This window comes from Micromesistius poutassou (genome assembly GCF_964030765.1).
Source record: "Micromesistius poutassou genome assembly, chromosome: 9".
Taxonomy (NCBI): Eukaryota; Metazoa; Chordata; class Actinopteri; order Gadiformes; family Gadidae; genus Micromesistius; species Micromesistius poutassou.
Window position 1 is genome coordinate 1,216,956 of NC_140279.1, and position 24,159 is coordinate 1,241,114.

At 45.6% G+C, this 24,159-nt stretch overlaps 5 protein-coding genes across 6 annotated transcripts; 2 read left to right on the forward strand and 3 right to left on the reverse strand.

The window, feature by feature from the left end:
* Positions 1-2,893: 2,893 nt before the first annotated feature.
* tmem221 (transmembrane protein 221) lies at positions 2,894-6,143 on the forward strand (the record flags this gene model as incomplete). The annotated part of the gene is made up of 3 exons (XM_084472863.1): positions 2,894-3,192; positions 3,705-3,790; positions 4,995-6,143. 3 exons carry the CDS (start codon positions 2,894-2,896, stop codon positions 5,531-5,533), a joined length of 924 nt encoding a protein of 307 aa, XP_084328989.1. The 3' UTR covers positions 5,534-6,143.
* borcs8 (BLOC-1 related complex subunit 8) lies at positions 4,063-7,718 on the reverse strand. Its single transcript, XM_084472866.1, has 6 exons — positions 7,561-7,718; positions 7,287-7,399; positions 6,691-6,755; positions 6,497-6,604; positions 6,124-6,215; positions 4,063-4,624 (listed from the first exon to the last, which is right to left on the reverse strand). Exons 1-5 carry the CDS (start codon positions 7,595-7,597, stop codon positions 6,146-6,148), a joined length of 393 nt encoding a protein of 130 aa, XP_084328992.1. The 5' UTR covers positions 7,598-7,718; the 3' UTR covers positions 4,063-4,624; positions 6,124-6,145.
* On the forward strand, positions 7,337-10,288 carry rfxank (regulatory factor X-associated ankyrin-containing protein). Of its 2 annotated transcripts, none has more exons than XM_084472865.1 (9): positions 7,337-7,415; positions 7,979-8,122; positions 8,273-8,398; positions 8,488-8,553; positions 8,705-8,805; positions 8,895-9,020; positions 9,220-9,286; positions 9,394-9,474; positions 9,608-9,765. In XM_084472865.1, the coding sequence occupies exons 2-9, from the start codon at positions 8,008-8,010 to the stop codon at positions 9,679-9,681; spliced, it is 756 nt and encodes a 251-aa protein (XP_084328991.1). In that variant the 5' UTR covers positions 7,337-7,415; positions 7,979-8,007; the 3' UTR covers positions 9,682-9,765. The 2 variants fall into 2 exon arrangements, with proteins under 2 accessions (XP_084328991.1, XP_084328990.1); XM_084472864.1 differs by lacking the exon at positions 7,337-7,415 and adding an exon at positions 7,770-7,904 and having other exon boundaries at positions 9,608-10,288.
* nr2c2ap (nuclear receptor 2C2-associated protein) lies at positions 9,902-11,386 on the reverse strand. Its single transcript, XM_084472867.1, has 5 exons — positions 11,347-11,386; positions 11,105-11,195; positions 10,697-10,802; positions 10,485-10,554; positions 9,902-10,312 (listed from the first exon to the last, which is right to left on the reverse strand). Exons 1-5 carry the CDS (start codon positions 11,382-11,384, stop codon positions 10,192-10,194), a joined length of 426 nt encoding a protein of 141 aa, XP_084328993.1. The 5' UTR covers positions 11,385-11,386; the 3' UTR covers positions 9,902-10,191.
* A 977-nt stretch (positions 11,387-12,363) lies between these two features.
* LOC311353561 (uncharacterized protein) lies at positions 12,364-14,113 on the reverse strand. Its single transcript, XM_084473480.1, has 2 exons — positions 13,985-14,113; positions 12,364-13,522 (listed from the first exon to the last, which is right to left on the reverse strand). Exons 1-2 carry the CDS (start codon positions 14,110-14,112, stop codon positions 12,541-12,543), a joined length of 1,110 nt encoding a protein of 369 aa, XP_084329606.1. The 5' UTR covers position 14,113; the 3' UTR covers positions 12,364-12,540.
* Positions 14,114-24,159: the final 10,046 nt, after the last annotated feature.

The following is a 24,159-nucleotide window of genomic DNA, read 5'->3' on the forward strand; positions in this document are numbered from 1 at the left end:
TTGTGCTCTCAATATCCAAAAACGATTCAAAAATGTATCTGGAGATTGATAATATATATCGTTTATAACATACTCCAGCTGATTAGATGATATAATTTTGGGGAAAATAAAAGAATATTGCTGTACTTATACAAACCACAGTTCAAAGTCAACTGACCCAATCCGTTTTGCTACAATTCCACTAAACAATGCACCATCACCCTTTGTATACATTCAATAGCTGCACTAACTCGACTGAATCAATAATGAAGCCTAAGAATAGAGATGGAGGGATGGGATGGAGGAGGGGGGGGGGTGTGGAGGAGTGGCAGTGGTGAGGAGGTAAAAAGCAAGGGAATAAATGATGGGAATAAAAGTGGCACTTACAGTAAAACAACACCAATGCAGGAGGGGGGGGGGGGGGGGGGGGGGGGGGAAATCAACGGCAGATGCTATAGATAGCATCCTTGATGGGTGGCTATTTTTGCAGACCAGTGCCTTTGATTTACACTCTTGTTCCATTCAGACTGATGACAAATCAATAATCCACATCCAGTGGTTTCATACTATACTATAGACTCTACACTCAAAAGCAACGCTGGTGCATTTGTCGGTCAATATAATTGACCGACAACCGCACGTACATACAGTCTGTAAGGTATATGGATGCCTTGATTCTCCCCCTAAATGAGCCGCGCTTATACAAAGGGTACACATACAGTACATATACATCCGTACTTATTCCACGCATCACTGGTGAGAAGTGGAGGGAAAACCCGCATACTGTCAGTTTGACGGATATTATTAGCTGTAATAAATGAATGGCTTACATGAGCTGTCTGATTCCTGCCTATTCTTGGGATGTGACACATGCACTCAGAGCTGCTAAAAATAGACCAGACCACGGAGTACATGACATACAACAATCAGCCATAGGGACATCAACTCTCTCTCGTTCTCTTACACACACACACACACACACACACACACACACACACGCACGCACACATGCACACGCACTCGCACCAAGAAACACAGATGTGCACACGCACATGCATCCATGCATGCATGCACACACATACACACACACCAACACATGTGGGACCATGCACGTACACACACTCACACACACACATACATGTGAGCACACAAGCACACTCACACAAACACACCTCTAAATCAACAGCACTCAAAGAAGGTAAGTTTGTACGGTCACAAGGAGACCCAAGGTGCATCTGATGCAAGTGTTCAGCAACATCCCAGCAGCTAACTAGGCCTTGGAGTGTGTCTACTTCAGAGCCTGACTGCCTCAGACAACCTTGATCCGTTCATTCACAACTCACCCACTGCTATTGAAGTTATTGTTTTACCAATACTGAAATCACAGCTTTTGGCCTGAAAATAAAAGTTGTTTATAGATCAGTTCAAAGACTTACCAGCCATCATAATAAGCATATAGATAAGCATGGGGCCTATGAGAACAGTTTTTATTGAAATACAACAACAAAAAATCATTGTTAGAGCAAGATAGAAATGAGTTTGGAACGTTTTCACATTTTGCCATTTTTTTCCCCCCTGAAACGTTTCACTTCTGCTTTTTGAACAGGCCGGCGCTGTGGCCCTCATTAGAATGTGGTATAGCAGTCAGATTCAGAAATAGAACACACTAGTCAGTGTTTGTGTGTGAGAGCCTTGAGCGCATCCCAACAGCATTGGGCTAAAGAAGCGATAAGCCAGTCTATACCTTAACCTCTCCTCGAGACTCATGTAGTGATCGCAGCTCTGCTGGGCAAACTTAGGGCCTAAAACAATTAAAGCCACAGTTTATAACAGCATAGAGGACTACAAATATCTGAAAATTAGTATTGCTAAGTATAGTGAATGTATATTTAGGAATATGTGTTCATCACTGTGTTTACAATGGTTTTTGTCTTGCTCTAATGTCGTCGTGGGCCTATTGTTATTCTCCTGTGTGTGTTACTGCTGTGTTTCACATCGGTGTAGCAGTGTTAATTTGTTTGTGTGCAAATCATAATGTACTCCTGGGGATAGATGTTTTCATTCATTAAATCCAATGTCGCCAAGTTAATTGCGGCAGAAAGGCATAAATCAACAAAATCAACACGCGGGAAAAACGCACATCTGTTGGTTTCCATGGTAACTGATGCAGAAGGGTTCAGATGAGTTAACAGCCATGAGTGATTCAAAGTGATGATTGAGTGATGCAAACTATTTTGTTTAACAATTCAAGTGCATTTCTTTTTGCATCTCGCTGTATACTAAATTGGATGGCTACATCGTCTGGGCATGAACGTCTGCATGAATGTCCAACACAGTCTAATAAATGTTTGATTAAGTATTACTTATTTATTATTGACTTCAAAGCATACTTATGTTATGAATAGGCCTATTGATTAGTTGTTTATTATAAATATTGTAGCAGACACGCAGGACCCTTGCCAACAACTATGCAGTTTATTACATGAATATAGGGCCTATTTGTATATATTCAAAGTGTTTTATTTTATTATTTAAAATGGTAATACAGCCTATTGTTTTCATAGGCATGTGGGACTTGTGGCGGGTCAGGTCAACTCATTGTCTCCAAGAACCCAAGTGAGAAGTCTATTGTTGTTGCAACTTTTTAATCTGAGGATTTTAAGGCACATCACATGCTCGCCTCAGTCCGGCCGGTGATTGCGCTCCTACAACAAGCAAATCACTGCAAATTCCTGCAGGGCCGCACACGCCTGAGGGTTTAAGGATTCTGCAATAACTGCTGCCCGTGGACGGATTTTAATCCTCGAGGCGAGGTGTAGTGTCTGGGGGATTCGCGTCGGTGTTTCTATGCTGCCAATTATTTTTGTTCTAGTTGATCAAAGTTTTGGCTGCCGATGATTCGTCGCCAGTAAAGATGCCGCCCAGCTACAGCCATCGTTCTGTCATCGTTTTATCCCTCCTTGGAATTCTGTCCGCCTTCGCCTCCGTTTTATCCGTCATACTGATCTTCCAGCTCCACTCCCAGCAGAAGACAGTGAAGGAGTCCCCCCGGGATACCTCCATCGTGCCGGCTCATGTCTGGGACGTTCTGCTGCCGGTGTCCACGGTGCTATCGGCGTTGTCGCTCACCCTCAACCTGAGCTCAGTGGTGGTGTGTCTCCTTCACAGTTACTTTTCAACAGAGATATGCAGCGGAGAACAAGACACAGAAAGGTACCCGCTCCCCTATAGCACAGGCCGATTATCCTAATTTACCCTTTGCGAGGAATGTATTGAACCGCCGGTGCCAGATGTAGTATTTCATGACTGAGTTTATCTGATAAACAGTAGGCCGATTATTGTTTTTAATCGTTTTCAAGCGTAGCCTGCATACTGGTGATGAGGCATTCGCCCGCAACCCCCCACCTCTAAAGTCCATCGGAATCTGGTCTAAACAAAGACATTCCCCTCATTATGCTCCCAGCACACGGCCCCTCGCTGGCCCTTTCCCAGTTCGGTCTCAGTCATCCACTATCGCACCAGTGATCAATTGGAACTATGGCCACAACAGGTGCTTAATATCTGTGTCGCTGTGAAGTAACTTTTCAACTAAAACAAAAAGCTTGATGGGTGTTTCAACATAGTCCTACCATATCGAATTTACTGGTCGCATCACTGATTTCAAATCTGTTAAATCTTCATTTCTGGCGCCCAGAATGCCCCATGCAGCTTGTTTGCTTCCACAGAGCTGACTGGTTCCTGCTGGAGAGCCGAGCGGTGCGGCACGTGGCCATCGGACTCTTCTGTCTCGGGGTGTCTGTGTACCTGGCAGGTAAGGAAGGAGACGCAGAAAATCTCCCTAAAAACATTGGAGGACATTTGCCTCTCGAGGGCCATCTGAGCTCTCAGTGAAATAAACATTACTTTTGATAAAAGAGGTGAAAGTTTGTACCATGTACCTCCCAAGCAACTATTAAGCCTAGGGAAGCTGCAATCATAAGGCTAAAGAATAATAATAACAAGTTAAATTTAAGTTAGTTAAAGTTAAATTTTTATTCAAAAGCAGATCATTAAATTAACAAACATTCCCATTGAGTGCAAGCTTACACACTTCAATCCATTTCTCACAACCAACGTCACATAACTTCAGCAGCAGTGTGTTCTCATCCAGAAGTAACCAAACCTCAATAGCAAATAAAATGGCCTCTCTACACCCCCCCCCCCCCCCCCCCCCCCCCCCACCCCACCGGTGTCTAGTGTGTCCCAGAGAACAAAGATTTCTTTGAGTGGCGTCCATTGCTCGAATGTTTTAAAGCAGAGTCCAGCAGTGCATTGGCTCCATTCCACTGAGCTGTGTGTGTGTGTGTGTGTGTGTGTGTGTGTGTGTGTGTGTGTGTGTGTGTGTGTGTGTGTGTGTGTGTGTGTGTGTGAGAGGTGGAGAGGGGGTGGGGGTGGTCAGTTTCCAAGTTTCTCAACGTAATGAAGGAGGAGGAGGGGGGAGGGGGGGGGTTAGGGTTGGAACTTTAACCCCACCCCAGCATCCATCAGCTCGGAGCGGAGCGGCAAACTGAAGGGGTGACAGCGCCGGCTGAATGGGCCAGCTCACAGCCCAGAGCCATGCTTCTCTCCCGCTTCTTTCACCGCCCCAGGCTCCACGCCCCTTTTCCTGGAGACACACACACACACACACACACACACACACGTGACAATGCATTTCAGGATCATTTGTCAAGCAGAATGAAAAGTTACTTTAGTATGGAATGGGGGACATTTTAGAAGATAACTTGAGCAAACCATCCCGTGTTCTGTACTATAAAGTCCTCACTGAACAGGTCAACCTAGCAACAGAAAGCAAAACCTTTTTCTTTTCTTTTCGCACTCAAAAAGGTGCAAAATATGTCAATCACTTCAATCTCAACACTAATATGCGGTTAAAACAAATAAAAACCCTGGTTACCATTTCATTATTGGCTGACATTCACCCTCTGAAACCAGATGTCTCTACTCTGTATTTGCTCTCCTTCCCCTCTTGTCAGCCATGTCCCTCTACATGCTGCTGTTGTTCGAGGTGGAGACGGGCATCGCCAGCGCCTGCGTCCTCTCCTCCGGCATCCTGATCCTGCTGATCGTGGTCATCCACTCTCTGGTGAAATCCTCCCAGACCGCCGGCCACGACCAGAACCCCCGCCTCAACACTCTGTTCCAGAACCAGCACGGCGGCATCGGCGGGGGCCCCTTCCCCCAGCCCGCGGAGCTCAAAGTGGGGGTGGACCTACCGCGCACGCACCGCAGCCAGCCCGAGCTCCAGAGACAGATGTCCTACCCACCCTGCCCGCCCCCTAAACAGCACGAGCCGCTCGCGGCCCAGCAGTACTCGCCGGCCAGAGTGTCCCAGGGCCACAGCGGGGATAAGGACGGCTACAGCAGCGGCGGCAGCAGCTCCCGGATGCACAGGACCCTGTCTGCCGAGCTGCTGCATGCCCCGACGAAGCCCTGGAACGGGGTCAACAACGAGATGAGGAGCGTCCTGGCACGCAAGACCGGGGTCTCGGGGAAAGACTCGACGCTGGTGTGACCGATGAGGTGTGGTTTGGTCTAGAGTGCCAGGCGCTACATGATGCTACATAAATACAGAACTTTGTAACCAAGATAAGTCGACCTTTATAACGCTTCAACCGGGGGCTGCCGTCGTTGGTGTCGTCTCGACGGATTGCCATTGTCATGAGAACAGAGGAAATCGGAACCATTTTAATACGAGGGTAGTTTGAGCTAAATTTGAGTCGCAAGAAGGATTTTGTTGTCTGCTGTTAATCAATAAATAATCACTTTTAGATTATGGAGTTGACCGATACCTCTGAGTTTGTACTGTTTTATTTGGATGATCACAATTTTAGAATCCACTTCCACCCAATGCCACAGATGTGTAAAGTTTTGTGTAGAATTGTAGGCATTCCCTGATGAGTATTTTGTAAAAATGTTAATAAAATGTTGGAAAGCTTTGACTCCAATGATAAGCATTCAATCTGTTGCAGTCACACTAGGACACAACGTGGGCACCAAAATATTGAGAATTGACCCGATGATTACCTGATGAAATCAACCAAATAAGTGTCATAAAACAATCGTACATGTTTTATTGGCCAGTTCTCAAGTGTGTGCACTGACCTTTAACGGCTGCATCCAGGGGTCATGAGGGAATAGTTGGGGAGGGTGTGGTAGGGGCAGGGGGGCTGGGGGCTTGGATCACATCAAGTGAACTACATGCACGGGGCAAAAGAAACGGGAACAAAGGGTAAAACCAAAAATAATAATGGAATGAATAAATCTAATTATTAAAGGGAAGTGAGTGTAAGGTTTTGTAAAGCATAATGATTACAAAGACACCAAAAGACAAAGAACACAAAAGGAATAAACAGTTAATGGGTGATGGAAGGAAAGGAAGCTATGACAATAAGAAATCATTGAAAAGAAACCCCAAGAGAAACAACTAAGGAGCTTTGATGGGAGTGAACTTGAACCATTCTCTGCTGCCTCCTACCTGCGTCCTTGAGAGTTGCTTGTTTGCTCCTTCATGCTGATCGCTTGGCGGAGGAGGCCATCTATGCTTTTAAAATACACGGTGCTGTTGGCCATGCTCTTCACTGCACTGCAAATCAATAGATCCACAAGGATTAAATGACTCAGTGGGCGGTTAGAATGATTACTAAAGGTCTGTATGGGTGCTCTTCTTACCTGCATGCATACTCCACACTGTATATGGCTCCTTGACTCTGCTCCTCCCAGCTTTGCATATCAGTCTGTGTGGGAATATGGAAGCGCTTTAACATCCGCGAATGAGCCTAACAACACACACACACACACACACACACACACACACACACACACACACACACACACACACACACACACACACACACACACACACACACACACACACAACTGACTCACTTGTGTGTTCAACTCTGCAACTCTCTTGGTTTACAAAGGTATTATATGTTAAGTTGCCAAACACATGTGTAAATAATGTAACAAAAGTGTAAACAATGTAACAACAAAGGGTCAAACCAAAAAGGTCTCTCGCCGTTGACTACCATACATATCATCTTCAGAAATAAGGTCCGATGGGGAACAGCGGCAGGATCAATGAATACTGATAATTCTGCTTGTGTTCAATGCCAATGATGGACATAAGCCAAACATGAACAATTGATTAGATATTGCTTTAATAATGCACTGGGGGGGGGGCAAACGAATCACGCCTGTCGAATGTAATGTAGTGTAATACCGACAGCGTTCCCTCCATTAAAGTACCATTATTTATATCAGACCTTGTGTTGCACCAGCTCTGGCAGCGACCTGCGGACGTGCTCCTGCAGCCGGTACAGAGCCACCGAGGGCTCGTTGGCCAGGACGTACATGCTCTCCGTAAACTTGTCGGAGACTGTAAAGATAAAGAGGTATTCGTTTGACATTTAGAAAGTTTAAACGACGCAGTGATATGACTTCCGTTCATTTTCTATTGTAAATGTATAGTAATGAATCAGTTGACAACAAACTGCATGATAACCAATATAAATAATGCATCTCTCACAAGTGATCTACCTCGTTTTACTTTCAGTTGCATCTCCTGGTCTTCCATGTCGCCGACTATCAGACTCGGCTACAAATAGTCCGATCGATGTTATTTAAATGTTGTGGAGTGTATGAGTCTGAGATATTAAAACAGGCAAAAATAATGACAGGCTATTTCCGTGTTTTGATCGGTCGGTGCCCGGAGATAACTCTCCGGTCGTACACGCGGTGCCTTGAAAGTCGTTCCTACCCTCGATGTGAATGAACTCGTTATGCTCTTGGATGTAGCCACCCGCGATTTGGTTTTTAATGTATCGACCTCCTCATACATCATCTGTGGATATTCATAACATGGAGAAGACAATGAAGTGATTGTAAGATATCATCTTTTCCAAAATCGTTGTCTCTGCTGACGTGATTTTGCATAATTTACTTTCGCCTCTTCCAGGAAGTACAGTAATATGTCATAAGTTGGCAATGCAACTTACTCAATTGCGGGCAATGGATGATATTGGAGAAGAAGAGCTATCGAAGGTTCAAAATGAAGCTTCAAATTCCTGCCTCCCGGATCCCAAAGAACTGGGTTCACATGGTATGCGATCTCCAACCTCTTTGCTCACAGATATCGGTTACTTTACCCATTGCACCAACGTCACGTTGTTTGTCTTTTGCCCAATGACCCTTTTATTGTACTATGTCGTATGTCAAACATCTTGCTGATGATCTCCACGTCCACTCCTAGATGTGTCCTTGGTGGTGTCTCAGGAGAACATGGATGTGGACGACGAGGGTCTGATCAAACACTCTACCAGCCTAACCAACAGGCAGCGGGGGAACGAACTCACAGTCCTCCCAGCAACGCTAGACTGTATATATGTTCTCATCTTTAGAAGTGGACCGTTTTATATTTGTATTTGTCTCGCTCATAGTTATTTCTATGCTTTCTGCTTTATCAAGGTCTGTCCATACATCAGTTGGCAGCTCAGGGAGATGTCTGCCAGGTTGCGGTACATCTCAATAAAGGTGATAACGTTTTGGAATCAATACCAGCCCCAGGGCAATACAACCCTAATTAGTATTTGGACATCTAGTTTACATCTCACTCGAATGTGTTAGAGCTACTGCATTAGCCTATAGTCAAGGGAGGATAACAGAGGGTATGTGCATTTTCCAGATTGTTCTCTGCTCAACAAACAAGATGACAGGGGCTTCACTCCCCTCATGTGGGCGGCTGCGTTTGGGGAGAAAGCTGTGGTGGATTACCTCTTGGCAGAGGTGAATAATGGACACTAATATCTGGATAAGTTCCAGCAAAGGAAGGGGAGAGCATGCCATCTGATCTGTGTGTTTTCACTGTGTTGTAGGGAGCAGACCCCAAAACTATTGCATGGGAACGAGAGAGTGCATTAACCCTGGCAAGCATGGGAGGTTTTGTGGACATTGTGAAGTCCCTGCTTGCCCGTGGGGTGGACATTAACACGTACGACTGGGTATGTGTTCAGAAATGTATTTCATGAAGTATGACGTGAATGCCGGACACAAGCACACACAGAAAGACTTGGCACTGCAATCACGGACTACACACACACACACACACAATTGTAACATGACAACCAGAGCAAATGTATAACTTTAATCGGTCATGGTTTCCAGATATTTTCACTGATTTTAACTGTTTGGTTTTTCCAGAACGGTGGAACCCCCATTCTTTACGCTGTGAGAGGGAACCATATCCGGTGTGTTCAGACACTCTTAGGTAAAACCAACTTACGTTTGTTGATATCCAAAATACTACGAAAATGAATCACACTTGTCTGAATATAGTATACAGTAACTGTGAACCCTTAATGCAACACCTGTCAGACAGAGGTGCAGACCTGACCATTGAATCCGACTCAGGTTACAGTCCAACAGCCTTGGCCGTCGCCCTAGGACATAAAAAGAGTGGGTATACCTCTATATATTTATATCTCTGGTAATATTGCAGTGTTATTTCACTGTAAATTAACTTGCATCTGGACATATCGCTGCCAATCTACTGTACTGACCACTGAGTGGTTTTGGATTTGACCTCCAGTTCAGAAAGTGTTGGAGGAACACGTTCTACAACTTTACAGCCCGGACGACGAAATGAAGGAAAGACTGGGGTGAAGAAAGGAGTGGTATGGACGTGCTGCACTTAAATTAGCACGGGACCAAGAAGGCATTGGCTGGTTGTGGGGACTGATCAGGACTGCTGTGCGGTGCGATGTGATTTGATGTTATGAGGTATCAAATCACTCCAATAAGCTTGAATTGTATCCGTATGGTTTTCTATATTTCATTTTCTTATACATGTGATATATTTTTTATAAGACTTGGAAAGCCAATGCATTGGTTTATAATGTATTTTTTCTTCAAAAAAAGGCCTAATGAATGGCACAGATATTGATGAAAAATGAAATCATTAAAAAAAAGGTAAACAAATATTTCACTGTCACTTCAATGCCACTGCAAAGCACCTCGCATTTACACTGGTTGCACACAGAGTAGTGGGAAGAGCCACTTTCCTCCAGACTACATCCAGCGGAACCGGTTCCTTTGGGCCAGATGTTTGTTGGTGTCATTGGCTGGTCAGAAGTCTGAACCTCTTCTGCTCCCTCGGGGATAAAACAACACATGTCATGAAGCTCGCTCCCCGAGGATGTCCAAAGAATAAATTATTATTCTCCCAAAAAAGTCACTGCTGTTCTCAAATACTATTTTTAGCCGGCTGACTGCAGGGACTTCCTGTATGGGAAAGCTGTGGGTGTGGAGTTAAGATCAAAATAAGCGTAGAATGATGTATTGTGTGACTCGAATCCAATGTGTGTGCCAAGTATAAATATTGCTTGAGATCAATATAGAAGACTGAACATAAAACCTGTACTCCATATGGTAGTGAAGACAAATTCTAAACACTAAAACAAAAGGATATTTGAAGGGAATTGTTGTCCTCGGGGTAAAACTGACTGATGGCTGTAAACTCACCACCATTCACGCATCCTAGGGATATCAGAAGCACAGTTAGAAAAAAATGTACATATATGAAGGTGGTTAACTTTAGAAATGTCAATTTTGGTTATTGACCAAATATGATCAACTTATTAAAGTGACACTTTCCCAAGTGTCACTTTATTATCGTTACCTTCTAGTCGACACGTTCTCCCGGAAAATCCTCCCTGGAATTGGACTTTCAATTCTGACATCTTGACGTTCTTTGGAAACTCGAGAGCAACCCACTGGTTCTCACCCTGTTGAAGTTAAAGATAGTATTTTTTGCGTTGAGCTTCTTTTGTGGGGAGAAATTAGCCAACAGGTGCATGAAGCACAGGTCCATGCTTCTCACTAAACTGAGTTGTTGTTTTTTACCCAAAAAATGTTTTGCACCGGTAAAGGGGGAACTCAGCTGATAAAATATCTTGAGGGGGTACAATAGTAGAAAAAGTTTGAGAACCACTTTTCTGGGAGATCATAGCTCTAGAGATGTCCCTGAATTGAATTGATAACACATTAGACTTAGACTTACAATACATATAGACTGGAGTAGTTTTACCTGGTCGGAGTTCCAGCAAGTTTCCTCGTTGGAATCAAACATATACTTCTTTCCAAACTGCTTAGCATCTCTGTTAAGTGTGGAACTCACCCTGGAAGATGATAACTAATTATACAGATCTGCTGGGTTTGTTTTTTTAGACACATTGATCATTTTTGAAAGAACAGGTGGATAGAACAGTGCACGGGATCCGTCCCTTATCAATGATATACAGAATGTATTGAGGAACCATGCTTATTTACCTGCTCTGTGTTTCTCGGCATATCAACGATGTAGCCATCTTGCAGTTCCCATTTGGTCAAACTGCCGTAAGTGTGTTCTCAGTTTACGACAGCGAACTGTGTGCCATACTCAGCTTCTCCGATAGATGGCAGCCACGCACTTTGCTACTTCGTTCGTTGCACCAACTCATCAGGACATGACCTCGATAAAATAACTTAGATTTTCAATAACATGCTTATCATTTATGCACAAAATTAATTGTTATGCGCATATGGTTATTTTAGATTAGATCAGTTCAGTTTAGTTGTTTTTTTTCTCGAAAAATGGGGAGGACAGAGTAGTAGTTGAACAAGATGATAGTAGTTGAACAAGAGGATATAGATATCTCCCTGACCGAGATGAGGCGATGAGGAAGATCGGAGGGAGCTCCTCCAGTTCAGCAGGATGGTGCACAAGATGTGAGGCAGGGACAAGGACAACGGACACAAACCTTTAATGAAGACTTTCTCCTTTATATTTGACTATTTCTACTTTAAGATTTGCACTCTCAAATCTTTGACACAACAAGCAGACATCATTTGCACAGATGTACATTTTCCTAGTTTTATTATTGTAATAACCTTTTCTTGTACACTTAGTTTCACAAATTCTGCTTAAAAAAAAAGATTTTTTTTAAACTCATCCAAGCCTGAGTATGTGTCTGTGTCACCCAATTTTGCTGAGTTACAGAGGCACCTTACTGCAGTCAATGCAAAGGATACCTTGCATTGTTATCATCATAAATAGTGTAAACCATCACACCCACAAATAGTATGAACCATGTCTGTGTATAGTTGTGGCTTAGATAGGCACACAATGTCTTAAGTGCTTATGGCTCTAAGCAATTACAAGTGCAAATGCCTGGAATGGCCCATTTTGAGTCTGGAATGTGACATTTCAGACAGATTCACTTAAATGTTTTAATCTGATTCTACAATGCGATTACTGTACTACCCAAGCCTTTCCATTTCCCCCATTAAATAAACAGATATATGGATATAAATAAAGAAACATTCATTTTATGGTTGAACACTTTTACTGCAAAACACAGGAAAAGTGTCAACAACACAAGTCATATACGTAATATACGTCAGAAAATGGGAAGTAGATAGAAGCATCTTTCAATTAACTTGGTAGTCTTTGGTTTGGCCCGAAAATTGCCAGAACACCACCTTCTACTCGTCGTTGGCATCTTCCTCTCTTGGACATCCATCTGGGTGTTCATCACATTCTTTTGAGGAGCCTTGGGCAAAGTTGTGGAGGTAACATGCAGCCAAAATGATCTTCACCCCAGTGCCAGTGCGCGTGTTCTGCAAGTCTCTCATGCGCCTCCACTTGCACTTCATCCTCCCGAATGCCTGCACAACGATGACCTTACCCCGACTGATGTCTGTGTTGTGACGAAGGTCTGCACCTGTGAGAAACCCGTTGTCACACCGGGGGGTGACGATGAAGGGGAAATCCTGACCGGTGTAAGCAGCATCCCCTAGCAGAAAGTAATCCCCCATCTTCTCCCGCCATTCCTCAAAAAATGGGGAGGACCGCAGCATCCTGGAATCGTGCACTCTCCCGGGGACTCCAGCGAAGACGTTGATGAAGCGGCCTTCAGCATCAACAATCCCCTGGAGGAGGACAGAGTAGTAGTTCCTCTTGTTCTTGTAGTCCTCTCCTCTGACTGGTGGCTTCTGGATCCTGATGTGGCAGCCATCAATCACTCCTATGACACCCTCAAGGCCACAAATGCGTTCAAAGCTGGTGGCAGACTCACCCTTCTCACTTCCGCCTGTAGGCCAAGAGACAAAAGCCTGGCCAAGGGCGGACATGATGGTCAGCACTCGGAATATGGCCCGGTGTGCTGATGAACGCGAGACGTTGAACTTGTTAGATATCTCCCGGAAGCAGTACTGGTGGGCCATGTACAACAGGAACATGAGCACTTTCTTGGCCACAGGAAGGGGAGGCAGACCTTGGAAGTGGTCACTTCGCAGGCCACCCTCCTCTAGGTACCCTTGAAGGACATTAAACTGGGTTTTTGTGACTCTGAAATGCTGGACAAATGTGTGGTCTTCCATGGCCAGCATTACCTGCCACTCTGTGCCAGACGTGACGACATTATGTTGCCTGGACCGCAGCATAGCCATAGCCACAGCCACAGCCCTATGTGAGGGAGAGAGAAAACCTGATTAATAGATAAACAACAATTCATTCATTCATTCATATCAGCAACCACGTTCAGTTTGGTGTTTAAATTGCATTACATCACAAGGCAACGGATCTATCCATAACTGGAATGCCCCATAAGCAAACAAAAATAAAACAAAAATAAAAATATGCATGTCCAGTGTACTTTTCGCATTAGCATGTAGATGCCTTTAACAGGTTACATTCACATTCGCCAAACGTTATCTTAAACTTCCAAAATGCATTAATTCTAAAGTTGTTACAATAAATGCGTTCCATGAAAGAGTAAAGAAGTGCAGAGCAACACTTCGGCATCACAACAGTCCACGTCGCTATTGTTTTTAGCACCCCGGGCAGCTAGTTAAAGATGCTTCTTTATAACGCTGCAAAAAAAGAAAACGTCCACAAGCGACCGAACCTACTGAAGTGAGGACATACCGTTTGCGTCTTCTATGTTCCTGTGCCTCCTCATCCTGGAGCTTGTTTAGAAGAGCCACTATCTTGTTCTCGTTTTCTACGAAAGCGTCCAACACTACCGAGACAGCCGCTGCCCTGATGTCGTCCATGTTGTCCCCCGACCCGACTCGTCGTGTAGCGATGCCCACAAACACCAAACGGGAACTCTAAGTGGTACGACCCAGGAAATTACGTCACGTTCGCGCGCAATGGTGCGTTCGCGATGCCTCGTACACCACCCGCACCCGAGGTACAAAGTGGGACGCCTCCCCAGCTTTCTTGCGGCATTTCACCGAGGCACGCCCCCTTTTGGTCGGTCCCACTCGGGATTCTGAGAGTCCAACAAGTTCACAGAGGTTGACCGTACCATAGACATCTTATAAGTAGACGCAGCATCGACCGCTACTGCCTACTGGCGCTGACGAGACGCGGGGCCGCCATCTCGGAGTGGTGATCCGCTCCACTCAGTAATTCATTTGGCAGGATAAAGGTTAGGTTTAGGGATAAGGGTGAGGATGAGGATAAGGGTGAGGATTAGGGTAAGGTTGGGGGTGAGGGAGGCGGGCGGTTAGGGTATAGGGGAGAGGTTAGGGTTAGAGGAGAGGGAGGGGGGGAGGTATGAGTAAAGGAGGGGGGAGGGGGAGGTAAGGGTGTATGGGGGGGGGAGGACAGAGGTCAGGGTATAGAGGGGGAGGTTAGGGTATAGGGGAGGGAGGTTGGGAGAGGATATGGGAGGGGGGGAGGTTAGGATATAGGGGAGGGGAGAGGTAACCTTACCTCATTAGGGTAACATGCATGTGTATAATAAAAATGACCATACAACAAGCCACACAACCAGGTCATTTTAAATGATTTTATATCATAAAACATCAGTATACATTTCAACATCTGTGCGCACAGTGAAAAAATTCTGGGATGTGATTAAAAAAAGACAATGGTTCATCGTGATACCATCTGACCCTAACTCTGTCCCTAACACTGAACCATGAGGAACCCGCGAAGGAACCCTTGACAACCCGTGACTTAAGTCACGTCCTGCGAGGTAGAAGTTGCATCTGAAGTCTCCACCGTCCAGTTCCGACGAGGCGCCGACAGTGGGTCACTGAAATGTTGCAAGAGGAAAAACACAAATCGTTAGCCTCATAGCATAATCTATGTTGCTAGCCATAGGCCAACAATGTCAATGAGGCTACCAATGTCGATTACACTATGAGGCTACCCATGTCGATTACGCTATGAGGCTACCATGTTGATTACACTATGAGGCTACCAATGTCAATTATGCAACAATATCAATTATACTATGAGGCTAATGATATAGATAACTCTATGAGGCTAGCGATGTTGATTATGCTATGAGGCTAACAATACCCATTATGCTATGAAGCTAACGATATCCATTATGCTATGAAGCTAACTATATCCATTATGCTAGGAGGCTAACGATGTCCAGCTAGGCGGCTAACCAGATTCCGGGTCTCCCTCCAGATAGGTGGCTCCTCCTCCATAATTTTGTCCATGATTTTTTTAGTTTATATTATGTGTTTAAGAAAATACTTTTGTTTTGAGAATTCTACACTAGAAACACAGTGGTAGTAGTTTATTATTCTTTGGACACCTTGTTTAAATCATTCTGAATCAAAATCAAATTTTAAACTTCAACATGAAACATGCACACACTTGGGAATTTGTAATTCAGGAACATAGTAAAACATTCTGTGAATTTAACAGCATAGCTTTGGTGGTGAAACGATGTAAAAAAAACCTGTTGTATTAACCTTCCAAAGACTTGAGCAGTCCCATCGTAGTCCTCGTCTCGCTCCTGGTGGGTCGTCAGCTTAATCTGTTCACAATACAAACACACATTAAAAGGGTGATGTTACGTTACCAAGTGTGACCAGCTGTTACGTTTTAGTGTCCACCTTGATGTACGCTGGATAAACTATAGTAGTAGCAGCTGATGTGACCTTAATTACTTCAAATCACAGCTTTGGCTAAAATTCACAGAATGAAAAATCTGAAGGAAAAACTAATGAAGACCCTCTACGATCGTTTGAAATAATTAAAAAGAACCTCCAGGTGTCAAGTGTTTGGTTATGGTTACCCTCCGGTCCACAGCCTCCGGTCCAGCCTGGTGCCCCATTCCTGGTCCAGGGGGATCTGGATACCCTCTGGTCCAGCCTGGTGCCCCATTCCTGGTCCAGGGGGATCTGGATACCCTCTGGTCCAGCCTGGTGCCCCATTCCTGGTCCAGGGGGATCTGGATACCCTCTGGTCCAGCCTGGTGCCCCATTCCTGGTCCAGGGGGATCTGGATACCCTCTGGTCCAGCCTGGTGCCCCATTCCTGGTCCAGGGGGATCTGGATACCCTCTGGTCCAGCCTGGTGCCCCATTCCTGGTCCAGGGGGATCTGGATACCCTCTGGTCCAGCCTGGTGCCCCATTCCTGGTCCAGGGGGATCTGGATACCCTCTGGTCCAGCCTGGTACCCCATGCCTGGTCTAGGGGATCTAGTTACCCTACATTATAATTAAGTGCGAGAAAAGCACTAGACACATCCACATAATAATAATAATAATAATAATAATAATAATAATAATAAATTATTATCCACCCTGGTGACCCATACCTGGTCCAGTGGGATCTGGTCACCTGCTGGTCCTCACCCTCTGGTCCACCCTGGTCCAGGAGATCCTGTGAAGTCAGACAGCATCTTTATAGACCCGTGCACATCGCGGTCTCGAATCTAACTACCAACCCCCCCGCAGGAGCCCCTTACCTTGAGCTGGAACGACGATGGAGATCTTGGGGTGCTTTGGTCGTCTTGTTGCAAAATACAGCCAACAGACTTACCTTGAGCAGATCTAGTAGTTTGTTGCTGTTGGTTCATGTACAAATAATTGACTATACATTTCATATCCCCCCCTATTTAGCAAATAATTCCCACCCATAAACAAGGCTGACAACAGTACAAAATAACAAACTGTTCTCATGCCTTTTGTCTACTTCCTTACTACTCTAAAACATTGCATGCACAACGCATGAGTGTTGCCTTACTGATTAGGGTGTGATCTGAGTGACCAGAGATGCATGCTGGGATACTGTGCCATCTGACCCCTACAGTTCTGTAGAGGTTCCCCCTCAGGAGAAACCAAGTTTTCAAAAGGCTGTCGTGACATCAGTCACATGACCTGGAACGTCCGTCAAGACCGTGACAGGGACTCCCCAAGGAGAAACGCCAAAGGGTAGGCTGTGAGGCTCCCCCTCTCGGCTACTAGAAATACAACAGCTCTTACAGGAGAGAATCATGGCGCACATTTCAACGTTCCTCTTCATAGACCTTGAAGCCCCAGTGAGGCTTTCTTCACCTCTTCTGAAGAAGAGCACAACTGCAGCTTGACAGGGACGCTAGTTGGGATGTTTCCAAGATGGTTTCCGATTCAGCCCGAGAAATACTTTGATCTCAGGGCAGGAGTACAGGAGATCCAGAGGGCTTGCCAGCAGTCCATCATGTTGAGGTTAGGTAGGGAAGCCACGTTGCAGAATGTTTCATCTTCAATTAGTTGGTTGGTTTCTCATCCGATTCTGTCCATTCGGAATGCCGTTAGTCCATCATCCATTGTACCAAGTAGCCATTGTCGCTTCCCATTGTTTGCATGATTCAGTCACACTACAGTCCAAGCTGCATGACACTCAAGTCATCCTGTCCAGTGTGTAGAAGGTCGAATTGAGATCCAGATGCTAGATCGCTCCAGGCTCTTGCTGTATTGAACACCCACTTTGTTATCCTCTTTGATTTAGGCCACAGACTTGAGTCATCAGAAACATCCGACCAAATGACACTCAAGGGTGTTTCAGGAAGAGTAGCATCCTCCTATAGCTGAAAATTAAAATGTTCAGGTAATACAAGCCAAGTAGAAGTAGAAAAATTTCCCCTCACACATGTGGTGCCCAGTACCAGGTTAAAGATTGCCCCTCTCACACCTAGTGCCCCATGCCAGGGCAACGATTGCCCCTCTCACACTTAGTGCCCCATGCCAGGTTAAATATTGCCCCTCACATGAAGTAGTGCCCCATGCCATGCAAAGATTGCCCCTCACACTTAGTACCCCATGACATGCAAAGATTGACCAGTACCAGGTTAAAGATCACACCTCTTTATTTTCAGTTATTAGATTGTGTATTTACACAAACAATGACAATACTCAAAAGGAATACAAAGCCAAACGAGAGGAGAGACCAGTGGAGGGTTTGTAGGTCTTTGAGAGAGGAGAGACCAGTGGAGGTTTTGACAGACCAGCGGTGGCTTTGTAGGTCTTTGAGAGACGAGACCAGAGGAGGGTTTGACGGAGAGACCAGTGCTGGGTTTGTAGGTCTTTGAGAGACCAGTGGAGGGTTTGACGGAGAGACCAGTGCTGGGATTGACGGAGAGACCAGTGGAGGTTTTGTAGGTCTTTGAGAGACCAGTGGTGGGTTTTTAGGTCCTTGAGAGAGGAGAGACCAGCGGAGGTTTTGACAGAGACCAGCGCTGGGTTTGTAGGTCTTTGAGACGAGACCAGTGGCGGGATTGACGGAGAGACCAGTGCTGGGTTTGTAGGTCTTTGAGAGACGAGATACCAGTGCTGGGTTTGTAGGTCTTTGCGCCCTGCCCTTCACAAAGAAAAGAGAACTCTTCCCGGAGCTCCCGCCAGCTTCTCCGGGTTGTTTGCTTTACCGCACTGGATGCCTCGCGGCGCCTATCTCCGCCTCTCCAGATTTGGGAATCTGAACCCGACTCCCTTTCGATCTACCGGGGGCGACGGGGGGACGGAGGCCATCGCCCCGCAGAGACGAGAGACCAGTGGAGGGTTTGTAGGTCTTTGAGAGGAGAAACCAGTGGTGGGTTTGTAGGTCTTTGAGAGGAGAAACCAGTGGTGGGTTTGACGGAGAGACCAGTGGTGGGTTTGTAGGTCTTTGAGAGAAGAGAAACCAGTGGTGGGTTTGTAGGTCTTTAAGAAGAGACCAGTGGTGGGTTTGACGGAGAGACCAGTGGTGGGTTTGTAGGTCTTTGAGAGAAGAGAAACCAGTGGTGGGTTTGTAGGTCTTTAAGAAGAGACCAGTGGTGTGTTTGTAGGTACTTGAGAGCGGAGAGACCAGTGGTGGGTTTGACGGAGAGACCAGCGCTGGGTTTGTAGGTCTTTGAGAGAGGAGAGACCAGTGGAGGGTTTGATGGAGAGACCAGTGGTGGGGGGGCTAGGGCTTCAAAGCGTACGGAGGGAAACGTTGGAACGTGCTCCGTGGTTCTCAGGTGCAGGAACCAGGTTGGGTTCTAGTTGCTGAGAGGGACAGCCCTCACATCTCGCCCCCTGGTGTGTCTCCTTGAGGAGTCCCTGTCTCCATCCTGAAGGACGTTCCAGTTCATGTAACTGACGTGACGACGGCCTCTTAAACACTAGGTTCCCCTGAGGGGGAACGTCTACACAACTGAAGGCCTCGAACAGTGCAGAACCCTCGCATGCATCTCTGGTCAGTCAGTCACACACCCTTATCAGTAGGACAACACACATGGGATGTGATGCAATGATGAGGAATGTAGTAGGAAAGTGGACGGATAAAGTATCTTCTAGGGACGAATGAGAGGCATGAGAACGGGGGGGGGGGGGGGGGGGGGAGGAGAGAGATAGAGAGAGAGGCCAGAGAGAGAGAGGGGCCAGAGGGGCCAGAGAGAGGGGCGGGGCAGGGCCTACGTTGGGCGGGGCAGGGCCTACGTGGGGCGGGGCAGGGCCTACGTGGGGCGGGGCCTACGTGGGGCAGAGCCTGAGAACCGGTTCAAACTAAACGCTGTCAGCCCACAGCATTAAAAGAAAATGTTGTGACTTACAGTTCGCAGTTTCTTCTTCTTCGTGGTTCGATCGTGATACTCACAGAATCTGTTTCTTCTTCTTGAGCTGTGAAGGAGAGCAACGAGATTAGTTTTACAGCACGTGTGTGTGTGTGTGTGTGTGTGTGTGTTTTAATTAGTGATTAATCCAATAAATCCAAATAAGTTATTAAAATAAGTTATTTTTCCCATCTAACTACGACGGTAACCGAGTGAGTCATTGTGTGACGTACAGGCCCCGCCCCCCTACGTCTTCCGCCGCCAACTCAGCCGTTTCTCAATACCAAGTACGCGGACTACGTTCTCGCGGACTTGGAAGTACGTACTTGGCAAGTCCGGACTTTCAAGTAGGCTACAGACGCGAGTACGCACCTGGAACAGCAGCGGACTCGATGATGCATTCTGGGATATTTAACGGTCCCAAGTCCACACGAGTCAACTCCGATGCATCCTCGGTAGAACGGCCTCATCGAGAACGCATCGAGAACACTTCCGGGTTTTACGACAGTACTCGCGTTCTCGCGTACTTGGAATTGGAACAGTGCTTGGGCTACCACTGATGACGTTTATCGAGAACACGAGAACACACGAGAACGCGAATTGAGAAACGGCCATAGATAAATACCTGCAGCCGCGTCACCCGGCGAAAAATATCAATTAACTCAATTAAAAACAGCTTACGACGACATACATCCAGAACTACTATTATTCAACTTATCAAGTAGGCCTAGAGTAAAAAACTATTAAGATAAATTATAAATAAGTGTCCTACTCACAGCAGGTCCGGATGTAGCGGGCCGTTTTACTTCAAAAAGTGTTCGTTAATTAACCCGACGGTCAACCTGGAAAACAAAAGGACCAGACGGATCATTAGTTACTTTTATAACTTCAACCGGACGTTTCTAACCATGTTTCGGTTAAACTACTAAAATAACGTCAATATTAACCGTGTAATGGAGACGGCTCAGCGTCTTTTTCAAGCTAACCTGTGGTGGAGCTGACGGAGCGCGAGCAGCACAGTGAGGCTCAATGGAGATCCGCACCGAGACCCGCGAAATAATCAGCGAATAATCAGCGGAACTACATGCAGGTGTGCGCCGCCATAGATATGTGTGTGTGTGTGTGTGTGTGTGTGTGTGTGTGTTGAGCGGGGGTGGGAGTGGGTGGGTGGGTTTGGGTTACAAACTGGGTGTGTGTTTGGGTTTGTGTGTTTAAAAGGTGAACGATATGTGGATGAGTGGGAATAAATGGTATATATTATGTGGATGTGTGAGTGTGGTTTAAAACCATATGGAGTAGAGGAATACTGTTACTACCAGGAATTGTATGCTGATTGAAGTATGAAATTACACCGTATGATGGTGTATTCCGAAAGTCATTCCGACAGTCCTGTGCGCGTATGCAAATTAGCCATGTGCGCCAAACAGAAGAAGGGCCCTATCTTGCGCCCGGCGCAATTGACTTTCTACACCGACGCATGTGTCGTTGCTGTTTGCACCCGGCGCAAAGCTGATTTTCCCCCGCAGCAACCAGGCACCACTACACTTGCATGTTAAATATTATGATGTCAAAGATTATTCATACGTGTGAAACTGCATAGAAATAGCGTGTGGATTGTGGAAACATTTTTTTTCCATAGGGCTGCATGAATGAACATGAATGAAGTATAGTAGGCTATGCCATGCGTTAAAATAATAATAATAATAACAATAATACATTCGAGCAAAGTATATTCCAGGCTTCCAAAACAAAATCTAGTTTTAGGGTAAGGGAAAGAACAGCTGATACAGCGGTAGGTTGTACTTTTAAATCAATGCATCTGAAAACACCGTACAGCAAACACATATGTTCTTGACCCAGACATCGTGTACAAGCCCATTACTTTTAGGATTGATGAGTATTTGATCGTGAGAAAACATAGTTTTACCGCGAGTATTTAATAGAATGAATGAATGCGGGTGATGCTTGGTGCCCATCTGTCTAGACACACGCAAATTAAACACGTAGGGCCTAAGTGTATGAGAAGGAAATCGAGTCAGTCGACCTGCGATAAGCAGCTGATTCTGAACGAACTCGTCTTCGAGATGGACGTGTTCTAACGCATTTTTAATAATAAAAAAAAATCGAAAATTAAATGGTCAGATATCTATAATATCTGACCATTTAATTTTCGAAATTTAAGGTGAAGCCGAGCTTCCCTTGCAGTCGAGAAGTCGCCACTACGAAAGAATGCAATGCAACTAGCGGGATCTAAACAAACTAAGCTCCAGCGAATTACTACAATGCAGAAGTAGTGGAGAATGGCGAAACACAGCAACTCTAGCCTAGCCAGGCTAGCGCCGCCTACTGGTTCCGGCAAATTTAATTTGCCTCAACCATATAGTCAGGGAACTAGCAATGCGTTTCGGTTTGCTCCGTCCGCCAGAGCGGACGGACCAATCAGCGAGCAGATGTGGCGATGACGGGCGATGACGGGCGATGACGTCGAACTGAAGCGCCCAAACTGAAATACCGGTGTAGTTCCCAAGCTGCGGTAAACAGTTGACGAGATGGATGTCGGCGAAGCTATACGCTCTGTGCTTGAAACTATTCCGGATATTGAAGACTTAAAGCCAGAACAAGAAGCATGTTTGACGAATTTTTTGGAGGGCAAAGACGTTTTTGGACTAATTCCTACCGGGTTTGGGAAAAGTTTAATTTACCAGCTGGCCCCGTTAGTGGCGAAGACATTATGCAAGCCAAACGCTAATGCTAACCCTATTGTCATCGTTGTGTCCCCCCTGCTTGCCCTGATAGAAGACCAGATTAAGGAGGCAGGGATACTGGGTGTAACAGCAGGCCAGCTTGGCGTTAGTGATGACCAGGACATAATAAACGGAAATAAATAAACGCATAGCATACGTCACCGCCAAGCAGCAGCGATTAGTCGAAGCAAACGGAAGCAACCGCCTCCCGGAAGCAAACGAATCTCTACGGCTCGTGTTCAGACGCTATATGAAATGTAATGAAGTAAGCGGCTGATGCATCAGGCTAACTCTAGCCTACTCTCAACCACAATAAAACTATTCGCCGCCCGGTGCAGCAGTGTGAACTGCCCGCTTTTTAGAACGTCTCAGCCCGTCTCGTCGCAAGGAGTTGCGAGTTGCAAGCAGTTGCGTCGCGAATCTTTGGTCTGAACTGGCACATTGCTACCTGGTCTGTGGGAAACACTGAAGTAGCCTACGTAATTTTTTCATTTCATTGACAAGCAATTCAATTATGGTCATACTCTTGTTTGCTAGCGGCTACGATTTCAGTACTATTGAAGATCTTTGCTCCTTCTCAACTCTGTGGTAATATTTTTTTTCACAAAATACAACCAATAGTACGTTAATGTTAAATCTTACTTGTGAAAAGTAATCCCCAGATTCCTATTTTCGACGGTCCGCTCATTTGAGCAGGAACACCAGCCCGGCATCCTTGTTCTCTTCTGTAGACGCGACCTGTCAGCTGTCAGCTCAGGCTGCTCATCACCACTCCAAGATGGCGGCCGAATTTCTCGCGTCACAGCAGCCAATGCTGCGTCTACTTATAAGATGTCTATGGACCGTACGACTCGACAAACGAAGATGGCCGCGCCTGTTTAAAGAGATGTACAGTATTTTCTTTGTATTTGTACCAAGTTGGTCATTATAATGTCGATTTTAAATGCTCGTACACACTTGATTACATCGCTGAATTAATCTGGTCACCAATTTACGCATTGCACGTTCTTGCTGTGCGTGCAATACAATGTAAAGTTTTGTAGTTTGTTTTCGAGCTGGTTTGCTAGAGAGGCTAATGTAGCTCATAATAACAATGACTAGCCAATGACTGTTCTTCCCCGACTCGTCATGTAGCGATGCCCACAGAGACAAACGGAACGCTATAAGTGCTACAAGACAGGAAATTACGCCACGTTTGCGCGTAAGAGCAACCCTGGCGGGTAGTGTGAGATGCATCTGATCTGGATTAATTGTGTGTGTGTGTGTGTGTGTGTGTGTGTGTGTGTGTGTGTGTGTGTGTGTGTGTGTGTGTGTGTGTGTGTGTGTGTGTGTGTGTGTGTGTGTGTGTGTGTGTGTGTGTGTGTGACAGTTGTATAACTGCTGAACCTGGGCCCCCATCTCGTCCTTCCTGTGCTGCTCGCCACAATATACTGTGTGACTTACACGTATACCCTATATGTGCTCTATACTACTGGAACGGAGTATGAAGTGCATTGATTCAAAGTCACTGATAAAGAAAAATCATTATATCAAATCATTATACTGAGCTAATAA